The sequence below is a fragment of the Hyphopichia burtonii genome (assembly GCF_001661395.1).
Source record: "Hyphopichia burtonii NRRL Y-1933 unplaced genomic scaffold HYPBUscaffold_7, whole genome shotgun sequence".
Taxonomy (NCBI): Eukaryota; Fungi; Ascomycota; class Pichiomycetes; order Serinales; family Debaryomycetaceae; genus Hyphopichia; species Hyphopichia burtonii.
The window spans coordinates 576,801-603,195 of NW_017963734.1; the positions used below are offsets into that span (position 1 = coordinate 576,801).

The 26,395-nt window shown below is 35.7% G+C and overlaps 13 protein-coding genes across 13 annotated transcripts; 6 read left to right on the plus strand and 7 right to left on the minus strand.

The window, feature by feature from the left end:
• Positions 1–58: 58 nt before the first annotated feature.
• Positions 59–1,102, minus strand: HYPBUDRAFT_113393 (uncharacterized protein; the record flags this gene model as incomplete). Its single annotated transcript, XM_020218963.1, has 1 exon — positions 59–1,102. One exon carries the CDS (start codon positions 1,100–1,102, stop codon positions 59–61), a length of 1,044 nt encoding a protein of 347 aa, XP_020074720.1.
• Positions 1,103–3,892: 2,790 nt separating this feature from the next.
• Positions 3,893–6,388, minus strand: BUD6 (Bud6p). The gene has a single exon (XM_020221770.1). It carries the CDS (start codon positions 6,183–6,185, stop codon positions 3,918–3,920), a length of 2,268 nt encoding a protein of 755 aa, XP_020074721.1. The 5' UTR covers positions 6,186–6,388; the 3' UTR covers positions 3,893–3,917.
• Positions 6,389–6,572: 184 nt separating this feature from the next.
• On the minus strand, positions 6,573–10,202 carry HYPBUDRAFT_153867 (uncharacterized protein). The gene has a single exon (XM_020221771.1). It carries the CDS (start codon positions 10,040–10,042, stop codon positions 6,770–6,772), a length of 3,273 nt encoding a protein of 1,090 aa, XP_020074722.1. The 5' UTR covers positions 10,043–10,202; the 3' UTR covers positions 6,573–6,769.
• Positions 10,203–10,356: 154 nt separating this feature from the next.
• On the minus strand, positions 10,357–11,550 carry DRG1 (GTP-binding protein; the record flags this gene model as incomplete). The annotated part of the gene is made up of 1 exon (XM_020219856.1): positions 10,357–11,550. The coding sequence occupies one exon, from the start codon at positions 11,548–11,550 to the stop codon at positions 10,447–10,449; it is 1,104 nt and encodes a 367-aa protein (XP_020074723.1). The 3' UTR covers positions 10,357–10,446.
• Positions 11,551–11,771: 221 nt separating this feature from the next.
• Positions 11,772–14,901, plus strand: FUN12 (translation initiation factor eIF5B). The gene has a single exon (XM_020221772.1). It carries the CDS (start codon positions 11,808–11,810, stop codon positions 14,850–14,852), a length of 3,045 nt encoding a protein of 1,014 aa, XP_020074724.1. The 5' UTR covers positions 11,772–11,807; the 3' UTR covers positions 14,853–14,901.
• A 170-nt stretch (positions 14,902–15,071) lies between these two features.
• HYPBUDRAFT_128636 (uncharacterized protein) lies at positions 15,072–15,631 on the plus strand (the record flags this gene model as incomplete). The annotated part of the gene is made up of 1 exon (XM_020219397.1): positions 15,072–15,631. One exon carries the CDS (start codon positions 15,072–15,074, stop codon positions 15,456–15,458), a length of 387 nt encoding a protein of 128 aa, XP_020074725.1. The 3' UTR covers positions 15,459–15,631.
• Positions 15,632–15,768: 137 nt separating this feature from the next.
• PHO15 (4-nitrophenylphosphatase) lies at positions 15,769–16,680 on the plus strand (the record flags this gene model as incomplete). The annotated part of the gene is made up of 1 exon (XM_020220264.1): positions 15,769–16,680. One exon carries the CDS (start codon positions 15,769–15,771, stop codon positions 16,678–16,680), a length of 912 nt encoding a protein of 303 aa, XP_020074726.1.
• Positions 16,681–17,037: 357 nt separating this feature from the next.
• On the plus strand, positions 17,038–17,490 carry YPD1 (Ypd1p; the record flags this gene model as incomplete). Its single annotated transcript, XM_020220265.1, has 1 exon — positions 17,038–17,490. One exon carries the CDS (start codon positions 17,038–17,040, stop codon positions 17,488–17,490), a length of 453 nt encoding a protein of 150 aa, XP_020074727.1.
• A 195-nt stretch (positions 17,491–17,685) lies between these two features.
• Positions 17,686–19,522, minus strand: ALG9 (dolichyl-P-Man:Man(6)GlcNAc(2)-PP-dolichol alpha-1,2-mannosyltransferase; the record flags this gene model as incomplete). Its single annotated transcript, XM_020222803.1, has 1 exon — positions 17,686–19,522. The coding sequence occupies one exon, from the start codon at positions 19,520–19,522 to the stop codon at positions 17,804–17,806; it is 1,719 nt and encodes a 572-aa protein (XP_020074728.1). The 3' UTR covers positions 17,686–17,803.
• A 162-nt stretch (positions 19,523–19,684) lies between these two features.
• ADE12 (adenylosuccinate synthase) lies at positions 19,685–21,252 on the minus strand (the record flags this gene model as incomplete). The annotated part of the gene is made up of 1 exon (XM_020219857.1): positions 19,685–21,252. The coding sequence occupies exon 1, from the start codon at positions 20,966–20,968 to the stop codon at positions 19,685–19,687; it is 1,284 nt and encodes a 427-aa protein (XP_020074729.1). The 5' UTR covers positions 20,969–21,252.
• Positions 21,253–21,605: 353 nt separating this feature from the next.
• Positions 21,606–22,580, plus strand: HYPBUDRAFT_168386 (uncharacterized protein; the record flags this gene model as incomplete). The annotated part of the gene is made up of 4 exons (XM_020222804.1): positions 21,606–21,968; positions 22,003–22,270; positions 22,312–22,469; positions 22,530–22,580. Exons 1-4 carry the CDS (start codon positions 21,924–21,926, stop codon positions 22,578–22,580), a joined length of 522 nt encoding a protein of 173 aa, XP_020074730.1. The 5' UTR covers positions 21,606–21,923.
• Positions 22,581–24,745: 2,165 nt separating this feature from the next.
• On the plus strand, positions 24,746–25,795 carry RAD10 (Rad10p; the record flags this gene model as incomplete). The annotated part of the gene is made up of 1 exon (XM_020222608.1): positions 24,746–25,795. The coding sequence occupies exon 1, from the start codon at positions 24,764–24,766 to the stop codon at positions 25,793–25,795; it is 1,032 nt and encodes a 343-aa protein (XP_020074731.1). The 5' UTR covers positions 24,746–24,763.
• A 66-nt stretch (positions 25,796–25,861) lies between these two features.
• GIM5 (Gim5p) lies at positions 25,862–26,371 on the minus strand (the record flags this gene model as incomplete). The annotated part of the gene is made up of 1 exon (XM_020219434.1): positions 25,862–26,371. Exon 1 carries the CDS (start codon positions 26,321–26,323, stop codon positions 25,862–25,864), a length of 462 nt encoding a protein of 153 aa, XP_020074732.1. The 5' UTR covers positions 26,324–26,371.
• Positions 26,372–26,395: the final 24 nt, after the last annotated feature.

The following is a 26,395-nucleotide window of genomic DNA, read 5'->3' on the forward strand; positions in this document are numbered from 1 at the left end:
ATTCTATTATTCTATCAATGAATACTTCAGCATTTACTCTATTATTCTATTAATCTATTTAAACATTATATGATTTGGCAAGGTTTATATTTGGAATGTTTTCCAACTTTTGGACCTCCCCTGAGTTAATCCACTTCCAGGTATCGAATTTCCAGTTCAACCCATCTCGATCTCCAATATTGTAACAGCTGCCCAATGCTCCCGTTTTTGGTGAATCTTTAACATAAACCAACCTCCCAATCCGAGAATGGACCAATGCCATCGAACACATCACACAGGGTTCGTGGGTGGTATACACCAAGAGATTATGACATAAATAATTGTCGGAATCATCTTGTTCCTCTTGAGTACTGTTCTGTCTCCTTTCAAGTTCGTTATTTGCAATCAGTTTGATCACATTCATTACACTGTGTTCCAATGGATACTGATGGCGAGTATCGTATCCTATTGCCAATATCTGCCAAATTGGTTTATTTAGTTCATCACTACTTCTCTCAGGTTTGGCAATAATTGTCACGATAGGTACTTTCCCCAACTTGGCTTCTTCCGATGCAAGTTGCTCTAGTTTTAAAACCATATTCCTTTCTATATCTAAATCAAACTCGGTGGTCAACAAAGTTTGGTGATTGGGATTACCTTTCCAGGACATTGGCCAATACTGGGTAGACCACAACAAGGCTGTTTCCTTCGTTGGCGGAAGAAACCTCGGTAATTCGTGCCTCTGTATATTGCTGAATTCTTCATCAAACATTGTATCCTTCTCTTTCATAAATGCACAAACCTCTGCTTTAGAAGTTAAAAATTCAGTAGAACATAATATTGCCCGTATAACAACCCCTCTAGTTTTTTCCTCAGGGTCTAGTTTCTTTAATCGTTTGACGTGAACTAACGAGACTTCGTCATATGGCGTTATCTCTTCGGCCATGAGTTTGATTATGCTTTTTGTCTGAATAGGTCTTATATCGCAGGTCCAAACCGATATAAGCTCAGGGTTCTTGGGATCCGAGACTTTGGACGTTGGACACTTGATCTGTTTCAATGACCCCCCGATTACGGCGTTTTCTAGGTCAACATGGTTCTTATTGTTGGATGCTTTCACCATATTGAAAAATATGGAACGGTACTAAATCGTTGTAAGATGAAAAATTTCACTGAAAAAAAAAAAAAAAGTTAAGATCAGCTAAATATCGCAGTATAAGCACTGTAAGGCTTTCATTCTGACCAATTGCAAGTGACTATGATACAACTAGCGGAAAATGAGTCATGTTCTGCTAAAATTCTATCTTGAAAGTGAATATCCAGAGTTAGTGGGCTGTCTTATAGACGAAACGAACGATTTGTACCAAGATCCAGCTGATTATGTCCAATTTCTAAATGATGTAAAAATTCAAGACCGGTCAGATTCAGAGAAGATTAAAAGAATCCCACCAGCATTGAGAGTTGATCCAGACTTGGAGTACAATGATGTTATCGATAAAATAATTGCTTATTTAACTGAGACTAAATCCACAAATGTCTTAAGAAATGGTTATTATCCTTCAAATGGGACTCAGAAGTCCCATAACCGTTACATCAATTTCCAAGTTAATGCAATCAAAGACGTTAATTGGAAAAGGCTATATACAAGAATTGGTGCAAATAAGTTTATCAAAATGATTTTGAATACTAGCTGTTATGTCAAGACTTCTCATGATAATCATGTTCAATTATTTGGGTTGGTGAATTTCCCATTTAAAAAGAAACCAGTTTGCTTAACTAAATCAAGAATGCTCTTTAAAAATTCAAGGTTCAGCAGTGACAGTCTCCAAATACTTCCTGACGATCCAAAGGCTATTTTGGATATGATATTCGGGCTCGATTCCTCAAAATTATCAATACCCAAAAAGTTTAAGCGATTAGTACCTTTATTAGAGCTCTCGATAAAGAAAGACCGAAGAACCCATTATAGATCGATTTTTAGGGAAGTCCTATCACCAAGACCCGTGTCGAATGAAAACATCCTAATGCAAAGCTCTCCGGTAGAGGATGTAATTAAATTCACCCTTACAATCGTTGGCAAGATATTTCCTCTTGCAATTTGGGGTTCCCAAAACAACAAATCTATGATATTCAAAAAACTCATCACTTTTATCAAAGCCGGTAAAAATGATCGTTTTAATAAAGAAACAATCTTGGAACTGGTAAAAATAACTGATATACATTGGCTTGGAAAATCTCAAACCATTACTTCAAAACAAGACTATCAGCTGAGACTAGAAACTCTTACAAAGCTTATGGAGTGGTTCTTACAAAAATTTATTAGTAAATTAATTGCAAAGTTCTGGCATGTCACTGAAACTACCCACTATACTAATCTTTCAACTTCAGGCTTATTATATTTCACTCATTCAACATGGATGAAACTAACAGCTCCTTGGCTTAGAAAATATATACAAGATAACTTAAGCGTTGTGGAGGAGGAGACTAAAGATGATGAAATTTTGAAATTAAAGCAATTCAACTATGGAGAATTACGTTTAATACCAAAAAAGAATGACTTTCGTCCTCTTTGCGTTCCCATAAAGAGGCCCTATATACTGGAAGAATGGGAATCAGCATCTGAATTCGAACGTCAAAGAATTAAATATAATAGTCACAAGTATAATGTTGTACTCCCAGTTCTTCAGCTTATTGCGAATAAGAATGCATCAGTACTTTCAAGAAATAAATTACACCACCCAAGGTGTTACTCTCTTCTGGACATCACTTATCATATAAATCAATTCAAACTGAAATTGTTATCGAAGAACAAACTGTTATCAAAAATCTTCATGGTCAAGTTCGACATGAAACATTGCTATGATCAGCTAAACCAATTCAAGATAATCGAATGCTTTGAAAAGCTTTTTCAAAATGACAATGATACCTCTGGGTATTACATTCGAAGGATTGAAGAACATAGTGAATCAAACAAATTCGGTAGGAGATTAAGGGCCCTTATAAAAGATCATTCTAATATAGATGAGTTAAATGTTCTAGAGAGTTATAATTTGAGTTTACCGAACAAGATAGAGAATAGAATTTTGGTTGATAGAACAACAACTAATAAACTCACCAAGTCAGAAATCCTAGATATAATCAAGGGTCAAGTTCTTCACTCCACAATTCTAGTCCATGGAAAGCAATACGAGAGGAAACAAGGGGTATTCCAAGGATTTCCTCTACTGGCAACTTTCTGTGATATGGTATACAATTCGCTTGTTGATGAGCAATTTGACTTTTTATTACGATCCAAAACCGACTCACTATTATTACGACTAGTTGATGATTTTCTTTTCATTTCCACTTCTGCTACACAATGCAAAGAAGTTTATCAAAAGCTTAAAAGTCAAGAGGTACAAGAATATGGGGCATTTGTAAACGAAGAGAAAAGTGATTGGATTAATTTTGATGATTCGAACAAAGACAAGAACCTTAACTTTGTTGGTCTTACAATAAATAAAGAAGACCTCGATATTAGGAAGAGCAGCGATACCATCAACCCAATAACAGCTGCTAATAAGCACTCTTTCAAGTCTATTTACAAATATTTGGAAGGATCATACAGAACACGACTCAACCCTTCATTATTAGACACAGAAATGATATCATTGGAGTCTTCTTTATTTAGTTTAGATTTAATTTTAGGATCAGTATTAGATTGTTTTTACCGTGAATTTTCAAGAATTGAATCACAAGACAATTTTGAAGCTGGTACATTTTTCGTCTTTATATTGAAACTACTAGAGTTTACGTTGGAACAATTCAAATCTAAAAATCTTGATTTGGAATTGAATAATAGAATCATCGACTGCTTCAGAAATTGTGTTACAAATAGTTTGAAGAATAAACACTTCAAGTTTCAAAATATAATTGACCTACTAAATACTTTATAGAATTTAAAATACACCAAATATACTTTTCAAGTTTTCGTTATCTCTTTCCTTTCTTAATCTTTCGAGTTCTTCTATGCCTCCTGATTTTTTGAGCCTAGAGTCACCAACAAAATCACCAAGTTCTTCTTGAAATTTCGTTAATTGCATCATTTCTCTTTCTTTCTCTCTAAGCTTCTCGGCTTTTGCGATCGCTTCGAGCCTACTAGCATGATCAGGTCTTAAAGTTACCACTTCATTTAAAACGGCATCTTTCAAATCATGAAGGTTTTCACCCGGTTCTGGAATATGCAACCTTGCGACAACTTTGTTTCTCTTGTAGGCCCCTTGTTTACTTTGTTCTGTTGAACACTTTTCTATCAAATCAAAAGTTTCTTCAATCTTTTTAATATCTTCTTGCAAATCTTGAGTTAAGTCGTCTTGTAAATTGAAAAACTGTTGTTCTTCGCATACTTTATCCAATTCTGATTCCCAAATTTTTTTCCAGATAGGCTTACCACTAGAAATGTACTCAAACAAGTCTTTTAACAAATCTTTAGCGTGCTCAATTTCTTTATGAGTGTGTTTCAATTGTTTTTCACCTACACGGACACCTCTTTGAGCAACGTCCTTTCTCAATGCTTCCATAACATCTTGTAAGTCATCAACCTTGGTTAACAAAGCATCAGAATCTTCAGAAAGTTTGAGGTTACTTTTGTTCATGTAAGCTCTACTCGAAGATTCAGAAGCTTGAAGACCGCTATTTTCGACTTCCTTAACTTTTTCAAAAATTTCTTCAAATGAATTTTTCAAATCGTTTTTATTTGAGCTTTGAATTTGTCTTATAACACCCAATTCATGTTGAAGGTCATTCAAGGCCCTGAGTTGAGATATACTTTTAGTTGATTTTTTCTCCGGTACTGGTTCTTTAGTATTAGCAGGCGCAGTTGTAGCAGGAGTAGGAGCCGAAACAACTGGTGTTGGGATTTCGATAGTTTTAATCGCATCTTTGACCTCTGATAATAAGTTAGAGTTCAATGAATCGAATTTAGAAGTTAATGAACTAATTTTATCCTCTAATTCTCTTATAGATGATTTTTGAGGATCTTCTTCATTTAAACATAACACACAACCTGATTTCACATCAGTTTCTAAGAGATGTTCTTCAAGTTCATAAGAAACATTCGATTGAGGGTCTTTTATATAAATATCAGGGAATGAGGTTCCACGAGGGGAATAAGCAAATTTTTCAACGAATAATAATCTTAGTGCTGCAAAGCTTACTGGTAATTTTATATTAACTTTTTTAGTTCTATCATGGATCTGTAAAAAGATAGGGACAAGTTCTGCATTATTTTCAGCTGAAGGTGGCTTTGTAGGAGTTGGAGGATAATCTTTGGAATCAAAACTATTATTCGGGGTAGAACTAGAGTAATCGGCAGAAGAGATTTTAGGTAGATTTCCTGGAGGAGTGAAATTTGTAAGTTTAGCATATTGATAAGCACTAAATCTTTTAGAAGCTCTTCTTTGTAAGAAGTTACCCTTTTGAAGTTGAGCTAGAGCATCATTCAGCTCAACGCCCAATTTTTTGGAGGGAGAGTTTCGAGGCAGATTGGGACCCGAGCCAGGATCTTCCGATTCAAAAGGGGCAATGGGAGGAGCCTGAGGAATGTAAGGTTTTTTGGGAGAGTTATGAGAAGACGATTGTCTAGATACAGTAGCAGTTTGGCTGGGGCTAAGTTTATCATTTACAGCTTCAGGATTTGAAAGTTGTTTAGAGGAAGTGTGAGAATGAGTATGAGTATGAGATTGGGAATTTGCTCTTGAACTGGATCGGCTTGACTCTTCTGACTGTTTTGCTCTTTGCAGTTTATCTATAGACAAGGTTTTAGCTTTTAATTGTTTTGATTTCAAAGTTTGAAGTAAAGTGACAATGATATTTCTAATATTTGGTAAAAAGCGATCTAAGTTCTCTTGACTAGGAGCTTCACTCAATGCAGCTTCTAATATGATTCTCAAAGCATGAGGTACATCCCCTATATCTGATATATCTACTCCTGCATTAGTGAACGCCCTTGTTGCTGCACGGAAATCATTGCCCAACTTCACATAGGCATCGGAAACATATTTATCATCTGCCTCTTGTTTTGCCCATCTGGTCAAGCTTTCAAGTAAATGCTTAGTTGACACCAATAATCTAGTAACGCTGGACTCAATAGTGCCTAAAGACTGTCTTTTACCCTGAGACCTGGATGACGACAGAATTGTAGATGAAGTCGATGAGTAACTGGACATATCAATATACCTAATCAACGAATCAACATGGATTTTCCAATCAAATCAATCAAAATTGATCTAACCTTGCAAATAAAATGGGAATGATCTTCTTCGAATGAAAATACAACTGTTCGACCGGATTAAAAAGTAAATAAAAAAAGTGTTCGGATACACTCCCTGTGCAAACACTATGGAAAACTTTCTGATATCGGACTTCTTGCTGAAAGACTGTGGAAGAAGAAGAGCTTTAAACAAGTTATTGTTGTTTTTGTTTGTTTAAACTGACTTTTTAATGAACTTTGGCACTACAACGCGATTTCATACAGGCAAATTTTTTTTTTTTATTTCAGCTTGAAATTGCAAAACTAAAAACTACGGAGATTTCCAAATGATTTTACTGATGTACTTTCAATTAGATGATATATATATGGAAAATCTAGTAAGGTAACAGTGGCGAGTACTAGAAAGAGAAATGTAAATAAATTATGAATTATGTGACTATACAAATGAAAAGAGAATAGGAAAAAAGTAATGAAAAGAAAATAGAATAAGCAAAGATCAAGAGATTATGATGATAATCAAGGGTAGAATAAGAAAGATATCTAGGAGAACCATTTTTGAGCAACGTCAATGTAGGCCGGGTTTTTCTGTAATAATGCAACAGCTTCTTCTTGGGGTAATGCACCAAGTAATTGTTTGGTAGCAGTAACTACTTTTTCAGCAGTAGTACCACCAATTGCAGCATGGGCCAAAGCTTGAAGAACAGATTCGACAACTTTTGGAATTTGGCTGGTGACAGCCACATGTTGATTTTGTATCAATTCTGCTAAGAAGGAATAGGAAAATGGAGCAGCTTCTTCATCTTGAATAATTGGTAATAAAGTGACCCATTCTTGAACTATGGAATCCAAATTTGGTACACTAGCACCATAGGATCTACAAATTTTAGCAATGGCAGTTACAACATTTTCGGTAGCAGTGATATTATCTTCTGATCTAGCCTCTGGGATTACAGCAATTTCGAATAATGGTCTTAAGCATGCTAAACAATAGTCAGCATAGTTAGAACCACCATATTGAGCAGCAACACCAACTGAGTAGGCAGCAGCTTGACGAATGCTAGCCTCTGGAGAAACAAGGGATTCTGCAACAACATCGGTAAACATTTCTTTATAAGCAAACTCGGAACCAGCATGTTCTAAAAGATCACAAATGACACATAACCCACATAATTTAACATTGATATTTTCGTCATTAATGAAAGATGCAATAGTTGGAATGAGTGATTGGAAGGCTGGTAAGAAATTGGCTTTAGTGTTTTTAAATATGGATGAAATTGCTTTGTTTATTTCATCCAATAATTCTTCATCAGAGTAGTCATTATCATTGTCATCAACTTCTTCAGTGTATTCATCATCTTCGTTATCACGATCTTTAATATGCTCAAAAATATCAGTTAAATTGGTATTGATAGCAATAGCTAAATTTTGTAATTGTTCTGGAGATAAACAATTTGGTCCTAAAACTGAAATTGCTTCAACAAATGCAGTATAATATGCGACCAATAATTCTGGTACTGGTTCATTAGTGAGAACATCTATGAATTTGTTAGAAATTTGTGACCATAATCCTAAAGATTCTTCAGAGTTATTACCAGTTGCATAAACTGAACATTTCAATAAAGCAGCCAAAGTTAAAGCAGCCGAAGCACGAACACCATCATGTAAGTAAAAATCAAGAGCTGAAAGTCCAATATCTTGAACGATTTCCTTTACAAAGGGGTAAAAGTCCCCTTTTAATTGAATTGCATAAGTTCTTAATAAATCTAATGCAGAAACTTTTTCATCAAGAGCAGCAGTATGAACAGCTATAAGTTTACCCGATAAATTAATAACATCCCATTCTTCATTATTATTAAATTCTTCGGCTTCTTCTTCTTCTAATAAAGAAATATCCTGAGTTGCTTTAGCAGCACTTAAAACTGGTGGTAAAACAGCTGGCAAATATGGTAAAAAGTCTTTACCAATGATACGGCAAATTCTACCCCAACCTTGTTCTAAATATTGAATGACTGGGTCATCATCGGATTGAGAAGATTCTTGAATAACACCAAATAATTGAATTAATTCTTTACAGTGAGGTTCGAATTTTTCTTTACCAACGGCTAAAGCAATTAAAGTTGAGCATTCGATACATTTAGCCTTCAATAATCTTGATTCTTGACCCATATCAGTTTTCAAAACTTCAATCAATAAAGGCATTAAAGTATCATAATATTTAACAAAAGTTTTTTCAGCAGCATCAGCAATAATAGCAATAGTGGTCAAAACTTGTTCTTGAACATATCTTTTTTGAGATTGTAATAAACCTAATAAATTATTTAATAAGTCATCCAAGTATGGTTCTAAAATTTCTTTTGAAGCAGCTTCAGAGAAATTAACAAGAGCAGCAGCAGCATGAGCTTGAACTCTTGGAACAGATTTATTAGTTAACATTGAAATTAATCCCGGTAAGATCTTAGAACCTGCGGTTATTTGAATATGATCAGCAAAATCGGTTGACATTTGACCTAAAGCATTACAACAAGCGTATTGAACTCTTGGATGATTATCTTGTAAAGAAGGTAAGATTAAATCCAAAATTTTTGGAATTTCTGAAATCAAAACATCAGCACAACCTTCAGCAGCAGAAGATAAAGCCATTAAAGCAGCTTGACGTTCTCTCCATTGACTACTTTGTAACATATCTGGTAAATATTGGAAAAGAGGTTGAGCCAAAGATTTACCGGTTAATTTTAAAGAGACACGGTCTAAAGCTTGACGAGCAGCATCATATTCAGGTTCTTCATCTTCATCATCGTTATCATCTTTATTATTCCATTCAGCAGCATCATCATCATCGATACAAACCTCAGTAAGCATAACCAAAGTGATTAAAATAACTTCACTAGTATAATTTGGAGTCAATTTACACATAACTGGAGCAACTTCTGAAAAGGTGGTTAATAATTCTAAAGCAGCCATACGGGCATTTGATTCTACCTCTTTATTTTTAGATACGGCAGAACAAAATTCGATAATAGTTGGGAACATTGATTTAAACATTTTTGGAGCCAATTCCACCAAATCAATTAAAGATTCTAAAACTGAAGCCAAAGCTTGTTCTTGACCATTTTGTAAGAATCTAGGCAAAGAGTTTAATAAATCAGGTAATAAAGGAGCCAAAGTATTCCAATTACTTTTTGGTATATCTCTGAAAAATGCCACAAAAGCAGTACAAGCAGCAATACGAACGTCATCATTTGAATCTTCAAAACCAGCTTTAAAGATGGGTAACACTTGATTTATATAAGATTTATCAATCAATTCCGGAGCAGAAGAGAAAACTCTAAAAGCCGATTCTCTGAAGCTTGGATCATTATTAGTAGTAGCTTGAAATAAAGCAGGTATTAATTCATCCCAGCTACCAGGAGGAGAAACATCATCTTTAGCCACTTCTGAAATAGCGTCCGAAAGTTTATGTCTGACTTGATTTGTTTGATTTGAAGTAAAACCATTTAATAAAAGTTTACGTATTTGAGCTCGAACTGGTTCACTTATTACTCCAATTGTTCGATCAGTAACGCTAGAAAAATCTTTGGGAGACTTGATTGCAATACGTCTGAATAAAACCGCCGAAAATGCTTGTAAAGTTTCATTCCCTGGAGTAGATGCATTTTCTGCTAAGAACAATAATAACATTTCAACATTTTGTTTTAATGTCCATTCGGTTTCTAATGATTTTTCTGCTTCTGATCTAATATTGTTATCAGCAGAAGCCAACCCATTCAAAAGCTGGCTAAGCGCCTGATGCACATCGGTTGGCAATAAGGACATGATCAATTGGAATGTTTAAATCAACCAAATGATATAAATTTATTTGTACTTGAATATTTCTCTATCCATGCACCAGAAAAAGAGCCAAAATTTTCGCCAAAAAACTCGCGGGAAAGATTATCGTGTGCCTCTGCAGATTTCAAACCACTTGAAGATCAAATCAATGCTCTTTTGACTGTCACTGGAGGGTGTTGGGGGTTGTCAAAAGATATTCACAGTTTTTTTTTTCAATGCAATTTTTTTTTCTCTGCTCGGGAGATAAAAAATTACACAAAATTTATCGGGTAGAGAGAAAAAAATCACGTGACAAAGATGTACGGATGTATTTATTTTTGGGTATATACCGATACATACTAGTGATACAGAAGATAATATACATTACAAAAATATACAGGATGCAAGGACTACTTTTTGAGAATGGTGATGACATCCTCGTCTTGTAAGTCATGACTTAACCCCACGACTTGGGGTTGGTGTTTCACCGATTGGCCGAAGACCAAAGCATTTCTGAAATCACTGACTAAGGACTTGTGAATGGAGTTACAGAAATCTTCTACTGAACAACGGTCGTTTCTTAACACCACTGGTTCACTGAAATCAGGTAACTTACCCTTTGGTTTGGTGTAGACTCTAACCAATTTCAATTTATCCCACATCATTTGTAATAAATCATCGAGATTCCAACCTTGACCAGAAGAGATTGGAATTGCATTGGGGATCTTGTACAATAAATCCAATTCTTCAACGGAAAAAGAGTCGATTTTATTCAAGACGTAAATGGCAGGAATGTATCTTCTTGACTTGGCTTCAATGGCATCGATTAAATCATCCACGGTAGCATCACATCTGAAAGCGATGTTTGCAGAGTTGATTTTATATTCAGCCATGACGGCTTTAATCTCATCGTTGTCCAAATGGGTTAATGGAACAGTGTTAGTGATATTGATCCCACCTCTTTCCTTCTTGGTGATAACAATGTTTGGTGGTTCTTTATTGATTCTAATTCCAACCCCTTCTAATTCATATTCAATAATTCTTTTATGTTGTAATGGTTTATTAACATCCAAAACCAAAAATAATAAATTAACCGATCTGGCAACCGCAATAACTTGCTTACCTCTACCTTTACCATCTTTAGCCCCTTCTATAATCCCGGGTAAATCCAACATTTGAAGCTTAGCACCTTTATATTTAATGATCCCTGGAACAGTAGTTAAAGTTGTGAATTCGTAAGCGGCGGCTTCAGAATGTGTCCCAGTCAATTTAGATAACAAGGTACTTTTCCCAACCGATGGGAAACCAACAAACCCGATCGTGGCCACCCCGGTTCTTGCAACATCAAAACCAACTCCACCACCACCTCCTCCAGAGGAACTATCTGAAATTAATTCTCTTCTTAACTTGGCTAACTTGGCCTTTAATTGACCCAAATGGAACGAGGTGTTCTTGTTCTTTTGGGTCCTGGCCATTTCATCTTCAATACCCTTGATCTTCTCCACGGTAGTCATCTTATTGAATATGTTATAAAGAATAAAGTCCTGGTTTTAAGATCAAGATATCAATTGCTGAAAAACTTTTAATGCGCTGACGTAAAAATCGTGCCGAGACCAACGCTGGGTGGGTTAGTGTCTTTTACCAAAAATCCAAGCAGAGGACGAAAAAAATGGAAAAAAAAAAAAATTTCAATCTCTTCCTATTGAAAAGCTGATTGATTTGAAGAAGAAATCAAGTTATACCCACAAAGAATTGTATATATAGGTTGAAAATGGGTAAAAAATCAAAGAAGAGTCAAGCCGGAGGGGATTTCTGGGACGAAGAAGAAATGGAAACTGCTCCAGCTGAAGAATTCGGTACTCCAGTCGAAGGAGAAGCAGGAGAAGCAGAAGAAGCCGCAGAAGAAGCCGGTTCAGCAGAAGCTGAAGAGGCAGGTCCAGGAGATTTCTTAAGTTCTATTCGTAAATCGAAGAACAAGAAACAAACCAAGGCTGCAGAAGAAGAAGAAAAGAAGAATACTAATGCACCAAAAGTTTTATCCAAGAAAGAAAAGGAAAAATTAAAGAAGGAAGCTGAAAAACAAAGAAAGAAGGAAGAAGCTGCTAAGAAGAAAGTTCAACAAGCCGATAAAAAGGAGCAAATCAAAGAAGCCAATAAGAAGAATGCAGCCGCTGCCGCCGCCGCTTCATCAAATGAAGCTACTCCTGAAGCTACTCCCGAACCAGAAGCAAAGAAACCTGCAGCTAAAAAGGGTGGTAAGAAGGCACCAGCTGGTCTTGCAGCCTTAAAACGTCAATTAGAATTGAAAAAGAAGGCCGAAGAAGAAGAACGTCTTGCAGAAGAAGAAGAAGAAAAACGTCTTGCAGAAGAAGAAAAATTAAAAGAAGAAGAAGAAGCTAAGTTAGAAGCTTCAAGAGCGGCTAAAAAGGAAAAGGAAAGATTAAAGAAAGAAAAATTAAAGGCTGAAGGTAAATTATTAACCAAAAAGCAAAAAGAAGAGAAGAAATTACAAGAAAAACGTCGTCAACAATTATTACAAAGTGGTAATGTTTCTGTTGCTGGTTTAAATAAATCTGAAGATGATAAATCTACCAAACCAAAAAGAATTATCTATGAAAAGAAAAAATCTACCAAACCAAAAACTTTTAATCAAAAACCCCAAAAGACCGAAACAAAACCAGTCGAATCTAAACAAGATGACGATGAAGATGTTGCCGAAGATTGGGAACAACTCGGTGATGACGAACCTCTTGCTGACGACTGGGAAAATGCTTTAGGTGACGATGATGATGAAGCCCCACAAGTTGAGGAATCAGTTGAAGAACCTAAAGATGATTCTGAAGCTGAAGCTGCTGCTAAAAAAGAAGCTGAAGCAAAAGCTGCCGCTGCCGCTGCTGCTGCTAAAAAGGAAGCCGAAGCAAAAGCTGCTGCTGCCGCCAAAGCTAAAGAAGAAGCTGCTAAAAAAGCTGCTCTTACTAAAAAATCATCTCCATCTCCATCAACCGATAAAGATTTACGTTCTCCAATTTGTTGTATTTTGGGTCATGTTGATACTGGTAAAACTAAATTATTAGATAAAGTTCGTCAAACCAATGTTCAAGGTGGTGAAGCTGGTGGTATTACTCAACAAATTGGTGCCACTTATTTCCCAGTTGATGCTATCAAAACCAAAACTGCTAGTATGGCTAAATATGAAAAACAAACATTTGATGTTCCAGGTTTATTAATTATTGATACTCCAGGTCACGAATCTTTCACCAATTTAAGATCTCGTGGTTCATCATTATGTAACATTGCTATTTTAGTTATTGATATTATGCATGGTTTAGAACAACAAACTATGGAATCGATTAGATTATTGAGAGATAGAAAAGCACCATTTGTTGTTGCATTAAATAAAATTGATAGATTATATGATTGGAAAGAAATACCTAACAATTCTTTCCGTGATTCATTTTCCAAACAATCTAAAGCAGTTCAATCTGAATTTCAAACTAGATATGAACAAATCAAACTTGCTTTAGCTGAACAAGGATTAAATTCAGAATTATACTATCAAAATAAAAATATGTCAAAATATGTGTCAATTGTTCCAACATCTGCCGTTACTGGTGAAGGGGTTCCTGATTTATTATGGTTATTATTAGAATTGACTCAAAAGAGAATGGCTAAACAATTAATGTATTTAACTAAGGTTGAAGCTACTATTTTAGAAGTGAAAGTAGTAGAAGGTTTTGGTTATACTATTGATGTTGTTTTATCTAATGGTATTTTAAGAGAAGGTGACCGAGTTGTATTATGTGGATTAAATGGACCAATTGCAACCAACATTAGGGCATTATTAACTCCACCACCATCTCGTGAATTACGTATTAAATCTGAATATGTCCATAATAAAGAAGTTAAAGCTGCATTAGGGGTTAAAATTGCTGCTAATGATTTAGAAAAAGCGGTTGCTGGTTCAAGATTAATTGTTGTTAATGAAGATGATGACGAAGATGAAATAATGGATGAAGTTATGGATGATTTAACTGGATTATTGGATTCTGTTGACACTTCAGGTAGAGGGGTTACAGTTCAAGCATCAACCTTAGGTTCATTAGAAGCCTTATTGGACTTCTTAAAAGACATGAAGATTCCAGTTATGTCAATTGGTTTGGGTCCAGTTTTCAAAAGAGACGTTATGAAGGCAACCACCATGTTAGAAAAAGCACCAGAATATGCGGTTATGTTATGTTTCGACGTTAAAATTGATAAAGAAGCTGAACAATACGCAGAAGAACAAAATGTCAAATTGTTCAATGCAGATATCATTTATCACTTATTCGACTCCTTTACTGCTTATCAAAATAAATTATTAGAAAATCGTCGTAAAGAATTTATGGAATACGCCGTTTTACCATGTGTCTTAAATACCATTCAAATTATCAACAAACGTAACCCAATGATCATTGGGGTTGACGTTGTCGAAGGGGCCGTTCGTCTTGGTACCCCAATTTGTGCCGTTCGTCAAGATCCAACTACCAAAGAACCAAATGTCATGGTTTTAGGTAAAGTTGTTTCCTTAGAAGTTAACCACAAATCTCACGACGTTGTCAAAAAGGGTCAAACTGCTGCTGGTGTTGCCATGAGATTGGAAAACCCTTCATCTGCCCAACCTGTTTGGGGCCGTCATGTTGATGAAAAGGATAACTTATATTCTTTAATTTCTCGTAGATCAATTGATACTTTGAAAGATCCTGCTTTCCGTGATACTGTCAGCAGAGATGACTGGGTATTGATCAAGAAATTAAAACCAGTATTTAACATCAAATAGATCTAATGATGAACGTACAATATACATATCTATCTAAAAGTAAGACCTATACATGTAACTATACTAGTCGCAATGCGCACAGACTTCCTGAAAAGGAAGTCTGTGTCTCACCCAATGAAGTGTTTTTCATTATAAATTTTTTTTTCAGAAAAAGAGAAGCACCGACAACCAGTTCCTTCACCAGTTCCTTCACCAGTTCCTTCACTAGATACAAGCAAGATGCAAGACTTACCACCTATTGGAGGATACGAGCCAGTCCAATGGAAGAGAAATGTGCCAGCCCGTGGGTTCAGACCATCGATTTATTTTTGGGGGATCACCGGATTAATCTCGTTTGGATTCTACCGCTACTATCAAGGAATCAACGAACAGCGTGAGCTAGCAAGAGAAAGAAACTGGGCCAGATTCTTTTTGGAGCCAATGTTGGTTGCAGAAGAAGACCGTAACATTGCCAGAAGATACTTTTCCGAAAAGGCCAGACAAGAACTTGTTAGAGAATCCATGAGTGAAGAAAACAAGGCCAAGTTCGACGAAGAAATCTACCACGACAAGTCCAAGACCCGTTTCCCAAGATACACTGCTGGGGTCCATCCAGCCGACCGTTAATCAGACTGGACCAACATCACTTATAATTTATTCTATTCAACTTATTTTATTCCTCATTCTATTCACTAACTTATGATCATTCACCAATTAGTACTATTCATAGTATGCCATGCATTAGGTAGGTTGATTTCAATTCCATCTCTTTATGTACTTTATTTAATATTTATTACAGCATTAGCTTAGTTTCGTAGTAGGCCCGTTGCACGTGACCGCCCCTCCCCCAAAAGGAGTATATAAGGATGAAAAATCCTCAGTAATACAACTAATAAATCCAAGTATAGATATAGACATAGACATAGAGATCGATAGAATGACGGCTCATATCAATAGCAAGGAACAGGTGGAGGCCATACTCGACAAGTACGATTACTTCTTGTTTGACTGTGACGGAGTCCTTTGGTTGGGAGATCACTTATTACCTTGGGTGGTTGAAACACTTGATTTGTTAAAACAACGGGGCAAAAGCATAGTGTTTGTTACTAATAACTCTACTAAATCCAGAAATGACTATTTAAAGAAGTTTGCCAAATTGGGAATTGACGGTATTAAAAAACAAGAGGTTTTCGGATCTTCGTATGCTAGTGCTAATTATATCGATAAGATATTAAAATTGCCTAAAGAACAAAAAATTTGGGTTTTAGGAGAACAGGGTATTGAACAGGAGTTGAGCGAATTAGGTTATAAAACCATTGGTGGGAGTGATCCCGCGTACAATATTCAATTTGATGAAAACCATCCTGATTTGAATCAACTAGATGATTCGGTTGGGGCAGTAATTGCTGGATTAACTACAAATGTTAATTATTTAAAATTATCAATCACCTTACAATATTTATTGAAAAACAATAAATCTTTACCATTCATTGCAACCAATATCGATTCTACTTTCCCAATGAAGGGCAAATTGATGATTGGTGCTGGTTCCATCATTGAAACAGTTAGTTTTGCCTCTGGTAGACAACCAGATGCAATTTGTGGTAAACCAAATCAATCCATGATGGACTCCATCAAAGCTGATAACCCTCCTTTACAACAATCTCCGGCCAGAGGTTTAATGATTGGGGATCGTTTAAATACCGATATGAGATTTGGTCTCGAAGGTGGTTTGGATACTTTACTAGTTCTCACCGGTATAGAATCACTACAAAGCATCGAACAATCAAATATAAAACCAACCTACTACGCAAATAAGTTAGGTGACTTCTACCAATTGACTAAATAACCTTGATAAATAGTTCTAGAATCGTATCTCTACATTTTCTCCTTGTAGCAATTGCCCTACCAACAGTCCAGCCAACCACCCACCAGCAACACCACCCACTGCCCACCACCCACGGCCCACGGCCCACCAACACTCTCCGGTTGCAATTACAATGAATAATTAATGGAAATTGATTTTGTTAAACGAAGAAAGTGAAAAATTTCAACAAAATCGAAAAATTGTTAGTGGCACACACAAAAATTACGTAACGCCAAAAAACTTTTCCTTATTTTTTTTTTTTTTCTAGATAAACAGAACGATATAAGGATCAAGATTGGCACTATTATTTCAATAATACTTCAATTCTTTTAGTTAAAGATGACAGAAGAGAAAAGGCAAAACTTACAGAAGTCAGGATTGGTTGAATGGTCGGTATTCAGCGAATTGATTGCTATGGACGAAGATGAAGAAGGCTTCTCCAAATCGTTATTTCAGACTTTTGTTGATCAATTCATCGAAACATTTAAAGAAATTGATGATAATATAAAGGAAAAGAACTTGGATAAGTTGTCGAGTTTGGGCCATTACTTGAAGGGGTCAGCTGCTGCGTTGGGATTGATCAAAATCAGTAGTCAATGTGAACGAATTCAAAATTATGGACATAAGAATAATTTTGATAATTTTGAATTGAAAAAGGAAGAAGATAAGAAATTGAAGGATACCGATGATGATTTTTGGATTAAATTGATTGAAGATGCTTTAGAGAATGCCAGAGATGGTTTTGAAAAATCAAAATCGGCTTTAAATGATTACTTTGATGATGAATTATAAACTTATACCCCAATGAACTTTTCTTAATGATGTCTATCTTTTCTTATTGGGTATCCAATTAGATTTTTCTTTGTTTCTTTCATACATTTAACGACTTTAACAAAAAACCCCAAAATTAATTTTTTTAAAAAAAAAAAAAAGAATCAAAAAGAACAAGGAAATAAATTAATTTTTACAAAATATATAGTTGATGAGCATTGAGCTTTCACCTTCCCACCTTCTCTTTGTTTTATTTTATTTCTTTCATGCAATGTTGATGTTACGCTCTTGCTTTTGCCTATTTTCTTTTCGTATTAAAACATATATAGTTAAATTAACGTTTTTCTTTCTTAAAAACACACAAGTCCATATAAACAACCTCGTTTGGTATATGGTTTCTTAAGATGGTTGGAATGTAAAGTAGTCTTCCGATCCCTTGGTGGTTCCCATCGGGGTTGATCAATTTATCGCATTTCAATAACTGCCAATCCGGTCTAACTTGTCCATCAATAAACATTTGGGGCTCACCAACGTTTTCATTGATTGGTTGGGAGTTATCAAAATAATAGTCACACTGCTCGAAATCAATAAGCTTGGATTCGGAAAATTCATTCTTGTTATTCATATCACTTGGTATATTTGAAGTAGAGTCCAGAATGGCGGCGGCTTCCAAAAAATCTCCCGGTAATAATCCATCGAATCCACTCTTCACAAATCTCAATCGGTAATTATCTGGTAAGAAGAAAGAATTTGGGAAATGGTACCATTCTCTGCCCACACAAACGTTTTGCAAATCGGTATTGGACTCTTGTGCTAAAACAGTTGGTACCGTTAATGGAGCTCGATAATTTTCAATCAAATTGAATATCCTAGAAATTGAAATTAATCCAATTGAAATTGCAAATAATAACTGAATTGAAAATGTAATACTTTTCGGTAATCTTAATTTATTTCTAATGGTGTTGAGTAAAATAAATAACTTATTAATTAACAATGAAGCATTTATAATAATCAATGGGTAAATTGGATATAAGAATCTTTCCTCTTTATGAGGTTGAATACCGAAAATAGTACTCCAAATAACCAAGGGACTTATTATACCAACCAAGATTTTAGATTTGTATTTATATTCGTAAATGAAGAAATTCACCAAGATCCCAACAAAACCTAAGATCATTATTAGATTGAAGTTTAATAGTAAATTGGCAACGTAGTAACTAAATGGTTCAACGCCAAAGATCTCTGGTCCTTCACCTTCACCTCCAAATACATTATATAACACGATATTCAATGGAACGAAGAAGAAGTGATTGAACTTGTAATATAAATTATCAATCCCACTTATCACCAAAATGAGTCCAAACACCTTAATTGCCGATTTCAATCCAATTTGCCATAACTGATTCAAACTAGATGAAAATAAAGTGTAAAAAGCAAATGGTACCGACAATACAAGAATGAATGGCCAACCAAAAAGTCCACCTAAACCAAACCAGAAGAAAGTCTTCACTGAATTCTTAACTTTGAAATCGGAATCATTACTATTAATTGCATTTAAAGATTTATTGATGGCAAATATAATCATTTGCATTGCAAAACTCGAAGGTAATAAAGCAACCCCAGCATGGGACATCCCGGTATTAATAGAAGATAAGAACAAGTACCAATTGCCGATTTTAGCTCCAAAGTTTTCACTTAAGGAGTTAGTTAATAAAATTTCACTTAAACTAGTTAATCCATTTAAACCAATTAATCTAATCCAGTAAAATTCAAAATATGAAGGAAATTTGTAAAATTGATTTAAATAATGGAAAGGGTAATCAATCAAGTAGTATGGAGTTAGGAAAGCATATGATCTTATAGCATATTCTGGAGAGTATTCCCAAGTTTGTTTACCAAACTTTCTAATCAATAAGTTCAAAGGATCCCAATAATTGAAAGTTTCATCACAATCAGGAATTATCATATAAAAGGAGATGTATGCTCGGATGAGAACATTGAGAATGATCAAGAACCATCTGGACTTGGAGGTTAGATCTGATTTAGCCAGCATTATGATGAAGAATTGCAATCAATTTGGTGTCTTTTTCGTCTCAATTAAATTTTTCACTGCTCATTTTCGTTAATCAAAGTACTACAAAAGCTTGATACAATAACAATTTTATCTAAATTTATATATATATATAGAAAAGGGAGAAGTAGAAGCAGTAGGAGATTAGTTTTTAACCAACATAGAGTCACGGGCTGGACCGACACCAACCCATTGAACAGGAACATTGACGAAATCTTCAATATATTTCAAATAATCTTTAGCATTTTGAGGTAAGTCTTTATAATCTTTGATTTTAGAAATATCTTGTTCCCAACCAGGTAAAGTAACGTATTCAACTTCAACTTTAGCTAACAAGTCTAAATCTTCTGGGAAGTTAGTTAATTTTTTACCGTTCAAGTAATAAGCAACAGCAACTTGAATTTCTTTAAAAGTATCCAAGACATCTAACTTAGTAATGTTTAAAGAGGTGTAACCGTTAATTAAAGTAGAGTATTTTAAAACCACTAAATCTAACCAACCACATCTTCTTTTTCTACCGGTGGTAACCCCATATTCAGCACCGATATTTTGTAAAGTTTCACCATAGGTATTTAATTGTTCAGAAGGGAAAGGACCTTCACCAACTCTGGTAGTATAAGCTTTAACAACCCCGTAAATGTTTTTAATATATTTAGGAGGAATACCCAACCCGGTCAAAACCCCACCAATACCGGTAGAACTTGAGGTAACATAAGGATAAGTACCGAAATCGATATCTAACATAAGAGCATTAGCACCTTCAATCAAGATTTTTTTGTTTTCAGCGATTGACTTGTGCATGAATTCAATTGAGTCAACAACAAAAGGTCTTAATAATTGACGATATTTTTCGTATCTGGCCAATTCTTCTTCGATATCGTATTCGAAATCACCGTATCTTTTATATCTAGATTCGATTAAACGACGGTATCTAACTTTGAATTCGTTCCAAGAATCATCATCATCAGCAACCAAGTGATGAACTCTAATACCCGATCTAGAAGCTTTAGTGGAGTAAGTTGGACCAATACCTTTACCAGTGGTACCAATTGATTTCTTATTTTCTGATAATTCGGCTTCTTTCAACTTATCGGTTCTTTGATGGAAATCAAAAACCAAATGAGCTCTAGAACTAACAAATAAACGATCTCTGCAATCTAAACCTTTTGCTTCTAAAGTTTCTAATTCTTTGAAAAATGATGGGACGTGAATAACAACCCCTGATCCTAACAAGTTCAAACATTTTGGATTGACCAACCCAGAAGGTAACATATGGAAATCATACTTGGTTTCACCAACAACAATGGTATGACCAGCGTTATTACCACCCTGACATCTGGCACAAACGTCAATATCATCACATAAAATATCAACTAATTTACCTTTACCTTCGTCCCCCCATTGAGAACCTAAAACAACGTCACACATGATTAATTTATTAAAATAAGACCCTTAAGGAATGAACAGAGATTTCCCGTTAAAACCAAAAACCAACCAAAAAAAGGGAAATCTTTAGCAAACGTTGTTCGGAAAGCGAATTTTTCAGTTTTTATATCTTTGGGATGGGGGTGGACGTTGGATGTATGGGTGTTTCTTTTTTTTTTTTGACTCTGGTCCACCAGTTGGAGGATTGGCTGGAGGATAAAGCACGTACACCAACCAGTCCCAATTGCAAAACACCTAGGGAACGGCAGGTGCAAGCAGTGCTCACAGAGCATGCTTCCTGGAGCTGCTTGCACTTTAGGAGGCCAGTCGGGGTTTATTGGGAGCATTGTAATTAATTAATTGAAAAAAGTATTACCTCACTGACACTTCCGGTTTTGCACCGAGGGCAGCTACAGACACAAACCGAGATCCCGGAAAACCGCACTAATTCCGAGACTCATTTCCGAGAACGTGACCAGACCCGGATATCCGGTCACCCTTCCGGAACTATTGGCTGCCATTAGTATTAGCAGCAGTATTGTAAGTCTGCTGTAATTAGCAAGGATAGCCTTTGTCAGCAGTAGCCAATCAGTTACCGTAAGTAGGTTACCGTAAGTAGGTTATTGTAAGTATTAAGTAAGTTTTGAAAAAAATAAGTCATGATGGAGGCTGCGAAAGATAACGAGGTAGGGCTGACATGACCCCCGGTTGGTAAATGGGCCGTGTTTGTACTGCTTGATTAGGTTCACCATCAGATTGTGCTAGTGGATCGAGGACGATTTACAATTGTTCGCTGATCGAGGCTTTACGGTGCTTGCAGATGTCATTTGTATGTCAATAGAATGTCATGTTCACGTCAATATGATCATGTCCGGCTGAGGTTATTGCCCAACTAAAGACGGACTTGTTTGGTATAAGTATCGGGTATAGTAGCAGCAGTTGGTACTTGGAGGCCAAGATGAAACTTATCTACTTATTTACTTACTTACAATTGGCCGTACTAGTAAGCTCAGCTGCTGTTAACCAAGCTGCCGTAGAGCATGATTCTGCTATCAAGGAACTCGTTCGAAGAGGTTTCGGAGGAAGAAGCTCAGGTTTTTCCGGAGGAAGCTCCAGTCATTACGGAGGAAGCTCCAGTCATTACGGAGGAAGCTCAAGTCGTGGAGGAAGCTCCAGTCATTATGGAGGAAGCTCAAGTCGTGGAGGAAGCTCCAGTCATTATGGAGGAAGCTCCAGTCATTATGGAGGAAGCTCAGGTCGTTCTGGCTCAGGTACCAAAGGGTCAAGCTCCAACTACTATACAAAGTACCCTCCCAACGGGCTTTATACTTCTTCTCGTTTCTCAGGGTCCAGGGTTTGTAGTAGAGGTGGCCAGAGGTTCTATTGTGCAACCGGTGCTTTGCTTGCTGGTGGTTACGTTGCAGGCTATCACAACCATCATAATGGAAGTTACTCTATTGACGGTGATTCGGCCGATAAGCAGGAAGACAAAACCTCGATGGGGGTCAGTCTTACCGTGGGTAATTGGTTTATACCGTTGATGCTAGTCTATCTCTTTATTTAGTCTTATTCTTTGCTTAATGCTCATCTTTATTTAGGGTTCATCTTTATTTAGTGTTTATTTAATGATGATTCAAAGTAAAAAAAAATTGAAAAATTATCTGCGAATCATCACTACTTCAATATATGTCTCCCCCTAAGAAACGTTTACGACAGGCCCTACTGTGCCAAGGTTGTAGGGCCCGGAAGATCCGTTGTGATTTCCAATCCCCGTGTACTAATTGTGTCAAAAACAATATCGATTGTATCAGGATCAAGAATGATCGGAGGAAAGAACGGTTTCTGAATCAGTATGTTGAAAACCTTCATTCAAAGATTGAAAACCTTGAAAACATGATTGATTCAATTAAAAGTATAGTCAATGGCGAGAACCCCAGTCGCCCAGTGATTGAACCAGCAACTGAAAGCCAGGTCCCCGTTGATAATTCCAAGTATACGTATCCGACCGATTTTGAAAACTTAGATAAGCATAAGAATTTAGCAGTATACGGTCCAACTAGTGTTTTCGATAATGAATTGATTCAGAATTCTTCGGAGAACAACTCAGAGCAATTGGAGATCATGAAACTCAATAAGAATCCGGCAATCATCTCGTGTATCAAGATTTTTTTCAAATGGCAGTATCCAAATCATAATATTTTTGTGTTTAGAGAAGCATTTATAATTGATTTTTTCAATCCAAAACCTAAAAGTGTCTATTGTTCAGTCGAACTCATCTATTCCATCTGTGCCATGGGGTCAAGTATGTCTGACGATGATTCAATTTACAGTAAATCCACTCAATTTTATAATGATGCTAAAAAATTGCTTTTGTCAAAATTAGATAAACCTTCCATTACTTCGATGCAAAGCTTTCTTCTCTTGGCCTTTTATGACATTTGTAATGGGAATAACTCATCTGGATGGATGCTATCGGGGAACGGGATAAGAATGGGGTTTGATTTGGGGTTCCAATTAGACCCCAAAATATGGTTTTTAACTTCAAATGAAAAAATTTCAAACTTAAATATTGCCATTCGATCAAGAATTTTTTGGGGATGCTACCTAGCAGACCATTTTATTAGTTTGTTGCTAGGCAGACCTTCAATCTTGAAAATGTCCGATAGTTCAATTCCTCAAACTAAAGATTTACCCGATCTCGAATGGATTGATGAATATTCTTACACTAATCCAAATGATTCCAAAAATGAAAAATTAGATACTGATCTAGTGGTTTTCATCTCACTACCATTGAAAAGTTTAATTAATCTCATCAATATTAGTTCAAATATGTTGAATGATGTCTTCACTAGAGATCATAATAATGATAATTTTAATTTATCGCTGAAATTTGAAAAACTCAACAATTATAACTCTCAAATCATTAATTGGAAAGAAAGCCTTCCCGATTACCTTAATTGGGATCTAGATCTATTGAAAAACAACGCTGAAGACCCGACCCTAATGAATATGAGATATTACTACTATATCTTGCTACTTTGTTTAAATCGTCCCTTTATTGAAATCACTAAACAAAATAAAATCATCGAAAATAACTCATCTAACTCTCCTTCTACTATTTGCAACGAAGTCATTGTTGATTTGATTCATGCCATTACAAGATTTAAATCAGTTCATGGTCTACGCAAAGCTTCAGTGTTTATCGTTTATTGTTCAATTTTATCCTTATCAGTTCTCATCCTTTCAAATTCTAACAGACCCATGTACTCTAAGTTCAACGAAAACTTAATATTCTTTTTAAATGTCCTCCATGGCTGTTCACGTACTTGGAAATTGGCTGAAAAATCCTTCAAACTAATTGAATTAAAATTAGAAAAAGATCGTTCAATCAAAGTCCAAATCGTAAACGATGAAGTCATTTTTGATATTCCTCTGTCAGAATTCGAGTCAAAACAAAACTCCCCTGATCATCCGGTCTCTACACCAAACCTTGACTCTCATTTGCATCAACCTCTCAATGAAGTGAATCCTGATATCGATTTGATGAGTAATTTTTCAGAGTTTTTTGGTGGTCCTCCTGTTTTGATGACTTCTGACTTATTTGACCAAGACTGGGCCTCTCTATTTCCCGACTATTCTTTATGACCTCTGTTTTCTATGTATATTATTTGTATTTTAATAATGCTTTATCTAATGCTGAAGTAGAAATTTTGCGACAATTGAAAAGTTGAAAAGTTGAAAAAAAAAAAAAAAAAAAAAGACTTAATAATCTTATCACCAACTGATTTAAGTAAAGTCATGTCGGATCCCAACGGAAAGAATGATCCACCAAAGGGGAATGATGCCATGGATAAATCTTCGTTTGCTAGTATTTTGGCTGGGGTTCAACGGATGAGAGATGAGTATGAACCAAAGTCATCCAATCAACAAGAAACAGCAAGTACATCCACAGCACCTCAACGACCAACGCCTCCAGCACGGCCAGCACCAGCAAGACCGCGTATAGAGAGGCCCGTTGTGGTTCCCAGAACAAGAGTTGAGAGAACGGGTGTCTCTCGTTCTGCAACTCCGTCCGGAACATCGCCGTCCCCAACACCAGATAATGCATCAACCAGGAATATACGGCAAAATCAACAAGTTCAGAGTCATTCAGCTATCCAGGTAGCCAACTCGCAAAAGGGGAATCCTCTTCTATCGCAGTCTCTAATGAAAACACAGTCGTGGCAGTATAATGGCCTGATACTATCGGACTATTATATCAACCCGCTAATTCAAATATTGTTCTTATCATTGAAATATCATAAATTACACCCAGAATATATATGGACGCGATTGAAAAGATTAAATAAAGGGTCGACGGTAGTAGGAGACGTTTCCAAAAACGATCGAGCGCTTCGGATTCTATTGGTTGTTGTTGACATTGATTCACATCAAGAGTCTTTAAGAAAATTGGCTGATATTTGTATCAAACACGATTTATCTTTAGTATTGGCCTGGTCTTTCGAAGAGGCAGGAAACTACGTTGCTTTTTGCAAGCAATTAGAGTTATCGACATCCAAGGTGAATTCTACCATTAAAGGAGTTAAAAAGGATGATTATCATTCATGTTTAGTTGATACTCTCACATCGATCAAATCGGTGAATAAAACCGATGTGGTTAACTTATTAGCAAACTGCAAATCGTTTAAGAACATTGTTATTCAGAATAGTCAAGGTAATGGCAAACAAATGGGGAATATTCAAGGTTTAGGGACAAAGAAATTAAATAATATGAAATCGGTATTTTCTGAACCATTCATTTACAATAAAGATTACAACCAAATAAGTTGAAACTATATATATATATATATTATACTATACAATGCATGGCCTTTCATTAGAAATCTATAATGGAATTTACTCTTTACCTTCTTGCTGTTTTTCGTATTCAATCATTTTATTTCTTAAAACCAAATTAATACTGTTTAAAATATCATTTTTTTGAACCAAAATCTCTTTCAATTTCTTGGAGTCTTCATCTAATTTCCTGATTTTATTTTCATAAACAACTTTAGTATCTTTAGCCAGTTTTCCAACGAAGTATCCAGTACCAATATCGACTAAGTATTCATCTTTTTGAGTTATTTTACCAGGCAAGTATAATGAGCTGGTCAACGGAACCAACAATTCCTCTCCCTTGGAGCTCTCCATGCTGTCAACACTGGTAATACAGTCTTTTAGTTTGGTTTGTGCTGCTTGTAAAGCTTGTAATGACTGAGTGAAATGGTTAATTTCTTCCTCAGTGGATTTACGAAACTCCACTATTTGCTGAGGTTGAAGCTTTGTCAAATCAATTTTTCTGGGTTGAGCAGCTGCCATTCTTCCTATTACTTTTCAAACAGTTATCAACGGTACTATTCAATGAAATCTGTTGATCTGGAGTTTATACAT

What these genes read in the sequence shown, in the direction of transcription:
- FUN12 (XM_020221772.1), top strand. Translation starts at nt 11,808, where the DNA reads ATGGGTAAAAAATCAAAGAAGAGTCAAGCCGGAGGGGATTTCTGGGAC.
- HYPBUDRAFT_153867 (XM_020221771.1), bottom strand. Translation starts at nt 10,042, where the DNA reads ATGTCCTTATTGCCAACCGATGTGCATCAGGCGCTTAGCCAGCTTTTG.
- BUD6 (XM_020221770.1), bottom strand. Translation starts at nt 6,185, where the DNA reads ATGTCCAGTTACTCATCGACTTCATCTACAATTCTGTCGTCATCCAGG.